Source organism: Sturnira hondurensis, unplaced genomic scaffold (assembly GCF_014824575.4).
Source record: "Sturnira hondurensis isolate 20B ecotype Veracruz unplaced genomic scaffold, ASM1482457v3 Scaffold0007378, whole genome shotgun sequence".
Classification (NCBI taxonomy): Eukaryota; Metazoa; Chordata; class Mammalia; order Chiroptera; family Phyllostomidae; genus Sturnira; species Sturnira hondurensis.
The window spans coordinates 236,137-241,435 of record NW_028080009.1 but is presented as its reverse complement, the minus strand read 5'-3'; the positions used below and the strand labels follow the sequence as shown (position 1 = coordinate 241,435).

The following is a 5,299-nucleotide window of genomic DNA, read 5'->3' as shown; positions in this document are numbered from 1 at the left end:
GTGTGTGTGTGTGTAGGTGTATACCCTTAAAGACTTTAATATTTTAAGGAAGGCATTAGGCCTGAATAGCATTAAATAAACATTTTGTTTCCTTTTCACAAATCTCTGGCATTGAGAGATGTGTTTCCAATTGGCGGCGGACAGAAGGACCTTAAGATTTTAGTGTATCGTCCTTGGGAGGGGTCCCTGTTTTCTGCAGCAGTTTTTGGCATCCCTCGGTGGGCCAAGTATTGCCCCCCCCCTCGGACCCTTTGTTCGGTAACAAACTCACCAATAATCAGTAACCCCATTGTGCCCCTGAGCCAACCGCTAACTGCCACATCTGCTTCTGTATCCAGCTTGCTTGTGCGCCTCCATAAAACCCTAAGCCGGTAAGCATTTGGTGCGACTCTCATTTGCAGCCCTTGCGGGCACCGAGTCTCTGGACACTTTGGAGAGTTCGCCCCTGCGCAGGTTAAACTTGGCCAATAAAGTAACATCTTTGGAACCCCGAAAGTCTCCGACATTTGTTCTCGCGATTGGTGAATGCAACATAAGCAGAAACTGGTATCCAAGACAATAATAAGATGGGCTAGATTATTGGCTTCTAACTGTATTCTACCAACTCAAGTTCATTATTTGGAGGAATAATGATTAGAGTGATTAAGGGACTGGGCTCCAAATGTTGCTGCTACAACCATATGTCATGTGACAGTCTTGGCTACTCACCCATTCCAGCCACTCAGTTTTCAGGGAATGAGAATAAGACATTTTTAAAAAAAATATGCCATTAAAAACCAAAATAAGTAAACCATTAAAATTGATTCATCCAAATAAAATCAAATTGTGCTTTATATATCACTGTTTAGAAAAGAAAAGAAAAGAAAAGAAAAGAAAAGAAAGGGAAAAGAAAGAAAAAAGAAAAGGACTCAAATGGGACAATACTTTCATGAAGCTATATTGGACCAAGGACTTAAAGGCTCCTTTGGCCTTTTTGTGTCCTTCTATGGGCTTCTGTTTCTAATCAGGGCTGCATGGGGTGTGTCATTGAGCATGTTAATGTATTATAATAAGCTAGGGGATAATGAGGCTAGGGGATACACATAGGTGAAATTAGTAACCATGATGGATCAAATTTATTTTTTCTCGTTTCAAGCCATTAATCTGACTGTGGTGGGGGGTATAGTCTTACTATTTTCTTGACATTGCTTAGCACAGTTTCTTTGACACATCTCCTTATCTCACACTGATCATTATCCTGCTAGAAAAGAATTGGAAGGAAAATTGAAGCACCGGTATGGACAAGCCCCTGCAGGGATTTCAATTTTAGAACAAAGTCAAAATATAAACTGGCAACAGTGTGATTGACAGAGAAGTCATGAGTCATGGTCAAGGATGCCACTATTGTTCATGGAATGCTTTGGGAGCAAAGCACCTGGCCTCAGGTAGCCCAGAGCTAAACCTCTGACCTTCAAACTCTTGCTGGAATTAATTGGAGATTTGGAGGCAGGAACAGAAAAATTCAGCCTGTGTAGCAAAAGCACAATGATAAGGTGTCATTTTGATACAGGGTGCAGCCAAGGGGGTGGGGGCCAAAAAAGATTTGGAATGGTGTCCAGAACTCAAAGTGTATAGGAATATTGGAGGAAATATTAAGATGTTCTCACCACCACCCCCAGGTGTCATTTGGGGGAAGGGACAAATGGATTAGGGCCATTGAGAGCTGTTTTGCATAGCAACAGTTTTGCAGCTAACCTCTGGAATGGTCATTTAACATATCTATAACCTTTAACTGGTTTCATAGATATGTTAAATAGCTATGGCCAAATTTTGAGCCAGGGAGAAGGGAGGGGCTGGTACCCAGGATGTAACTGGGGGCTGCTTCTCTGAGAGAGTGACTGCGAGAGACTTTGGAATGAATTGGCTCTAGGTCATGCGGCCGTACTTGCCCAGGTGAAAAGGGAGAGGCACGCTGTTTTGGAAGAGGGAAGATGCAGCAGCCATTGGAGGGAGAGCCATGTGGCTTTAGCAGAATGAGGACCCCCTCTTGCCCAGGTGAGGGGAGAGAACCACGCGGTTTCAACAGAGTTAAGACCTCCTCTTGCCCAGGTGAAAGAGGGAGAGCCATGCAGTTTTGGCAGAGTGCAGACCCCCTCTTTCCCAGGTGAAAGGGAAGACCACGCAGCTTTGCCAGAATGGAGACCCCTGCCGCTTTGGTAGAAGAGGCCCACGCGGCTCTGTGGCACTCCCTTTGGCCGAGTGGCCTGGAAAGCAGGAGAGACTTTGATTGGAACTTGGTACAAAGAACTCTTGCCAGTGGAAGGTGCCACATGACTTTGGATTAACTAGAGATCCTGCCTGGACAGCGACACAGCTGATGGTGCCAATGGCCTGGAAAAATGGACATGTGCTCTTTTCCTGATTTACGGTACCCAGAGTTGGGACAGAGGGAGAAGGGAGCACTGTGTGTGTGTGTGTGTGTGTGTGTGTGTGTGTGTGTGTGTAGGTGTATACCCTAAAGAACTTTGACATTTTAATGGAGGCATTAGGCCTGAATAGCATGAAATAAACATTTCGTTTCCTTTTCACAAATCTCTGGCATTGAGAGATCTCTTTGCAATTGGCGTGGACAGAAGAGCCCAGTAGGTGTTAGTATACCATCCTTGGGAGGGGCCCCTGTTGTTCTGTAGCAGTTTTTTTGGCATCCCTCGGTGGGCCATGCACCGCCCCCGCCTTGGACCCCTTGTTCGGTAACAATTTGAGTCCTCTATAGAGTAAAGGACACCTGCTCAAATACATCTTTTTTCTTTACCTGAAGGGCATAATTTTTAGGATACACTTTAGATATGTAGGCACTTCCCTCTGCTTAATAGGAATTAAGCCCAATAGCGTCTCATTTTATTTGGTATGTCCCAGGGCAACTTCAAAGTATAAGAAATCCAACCTCACTTTAATACACTGTAGACTTGGGAGAATAGACGGAATTGACAGGAACAGAGAGATTAAAATGAGCTTGCCCATTATACTTCCCCCTAAAGCTACTCCTTTTCCATAAGTTTAATGTCTATATTCCTGTCTTCTATGTTTATTTTTTATTCACTATGTCTTTCCTAAGGAGGTGGTAGAGAATATACTCATCCTCAACCTTGCAAGCAATTAAAACTGAGAAACCATTACCGTAAGAGTGATTATGTTCAATAGATTGGAATGGCTTATTGCATCCAGAGGAGATCTTACAAGATTATAATGAAGCACTTCAAGCACCACAAGGAGAGAAATCTCTATTGTAATGTTAAACAGTGAGAAAATTGGTTTGAAACAAGTACAGTTCATTTTGTCTTTCAAGGCATAAAGAGCCAATGAATTCCTTCCTTTTGGGTAATATCTGTTTGAAATGTTGGAGGAGGTAATAAAAAATAAAACTTTTACTCATACAACCCAGTTAAAATTCAAGGTCTATGAAGATAAAATAGTGGAATGTTAATTAAACAAAAAGAGGAAAGATGGGGGCTAATTTTGGATGAGAAAATTGACAAAATTAAATATTTTCTTCTGGAAATAATAGAACTATTTTCCGAATATGACATTTCACACATTCAAATAAGAAGCCACATTTATTTCAAACTTTAAAAATGTTTCTTGTAATTTCTTTTATTTTTTTCATGTTTTAAGTCCCCAAATTTCTTGCCTGGACCACTGAAATATTACTAACTTCAAATTGTCCTCCTTTCTGTTTTGTTTCTTAGATGTGTAGGTATTCAGTAATTATTTATTAAAATTGAATAAATCCAAACTATTTAACCTGATATATAATCTTCTTAATTTTTTAGCTGATTCCTCACTCATAATGATTGTTTTATTTGATTATTAGTCTTTGTTATTTATTTCCCCCCCCCAACCTGATCCCAAAAGAGGAAAGCTATTTCTTTGATAACACCCAGCTCCATCACTTTTCTCCCTCCTTTTGCTTGGTAGGAGCTCTAGGATTGGAAACCATGTACATTTGGATTGGCTTTTTTTTGTGTGTGTGTATATTGATTGTCTTTATGGAGTATTCTCATCCTGTATGTGATCCGGGGTGAGCAAAGCTCCACCAGTATGTGTTCTACTTCCCAGTAACGGTAGCCGCTATTGACTTTGCTTTTCCACATCCAATATTGCTGGGAGTTTGGAAATATTCTAGTTCAGTTTGAGGGTGATCAGTTATGAGGGTTGCCTCACCGATGATCTTCGTCAATACACTCACTGGCTTAGAAATTTCTGTGTGGGTCACTATGCTGTCATCTGCATGTGCTCTTCTGTAGCAGAGCCAGAACCTCCCAGACAGAATCATGATTTCATTAAGATGCATTCTTGAGGGTATAATCATTGTCATACAATATGCTTATTTTTTAATTTAGTTGAAAATTTCTAAATATTTTTCAAAGTGGAGGATACCAATCTACACCCTTGACTTAAGGGTATGGAAGTTTTCATTGTTTTCTGTCTTCTCACTGTCTATACTGAAAGATTTTTATATTTAGCACAAGTATAGATTTGCCATGATATAATAGTGAAATCAATTTGCATTTCTATTATTAATGAAGTTTAAAAACCTGTTATTTATTTCTTGGTCATTTTAATTTCTACTTTCAAGAAGTGTCTATTAACCAGTGGAACCTGTTGCAAACTGCATTTATGGGTCACCAGGGCAATTTCAGACTTTTAGTGACACACGATTAACTCTACTTCCCTCATCTTGTCCATGAATCAAAATGATATATCCAGTATCTCCAGAGATAAATGTGTAAGTTTTCCAGTCCAGTCATAAATTAACTTCATCTTTCAAAAACATTTATTATGTGAAAGCAACACAATTTCCCCTTGAGAATCAGGATAACCATCTTAGTTGAGAAAATGGCACGAGGTATTCATAATGTTTGGGGGAAAACCTCAGATTTTAGTTAAATAGAATTATGTCTGTGTTTTCTGGTAGAAATGAATCTCTTGGGAACTAGGATCTCCAAACTGCCAAAATATGAAGATAAGAAAAAGTATTGTGGGAGTTAGTTATGTTCGGAGGGAAAAGTTTTCCTCCCTTCCAGGTTTTTTGGCTGGCCTATTAATTAACATAAAACAGATTAGCAGGAGAAAAACAAGTTTAATTTTGTACATATGAGAGCCCCACAAAGACATGAGAGATTCCCCAGCAGTTAGGTAGCTGAGGCTTATATGTCATTCTGGGCTAAGGAGGAGAGAGAGAATAGGATAGGGGCTTGGAGTTTCAAGGGGAAGAAAGATAATCCACAGGAAGCTGAGAAGAACAGATGTTAGGTAAACA

The 5,299-nt window shown here is 40.2% G+C and overlaps 1 protein-coding gene across 1 annotated transcript in view; it reads left to right on the top strand.

Annotated features, from left to right (window-relative positions):
• LOC118990842 (olfactory receptor 52E8-like) overlaps positions 1 to 5,028 on the top strand; it is a 9,875-nt gene extending 4,847 nt beyond the window's left edge. The window contains exon 2 of the mRNA XM_037051632.1: positions 4,955 to 5,028. Coding sequence (XP_036907527.1) covers positions 4,955 to 5,028 — 74 coding nt within the window. The remainder of the gene's footprint in view (positions 1 to 4,954) is intronic.
• The last annotated feature ends 271 nt before the right edge of the window (positions 5,029 to 5,299 follow it).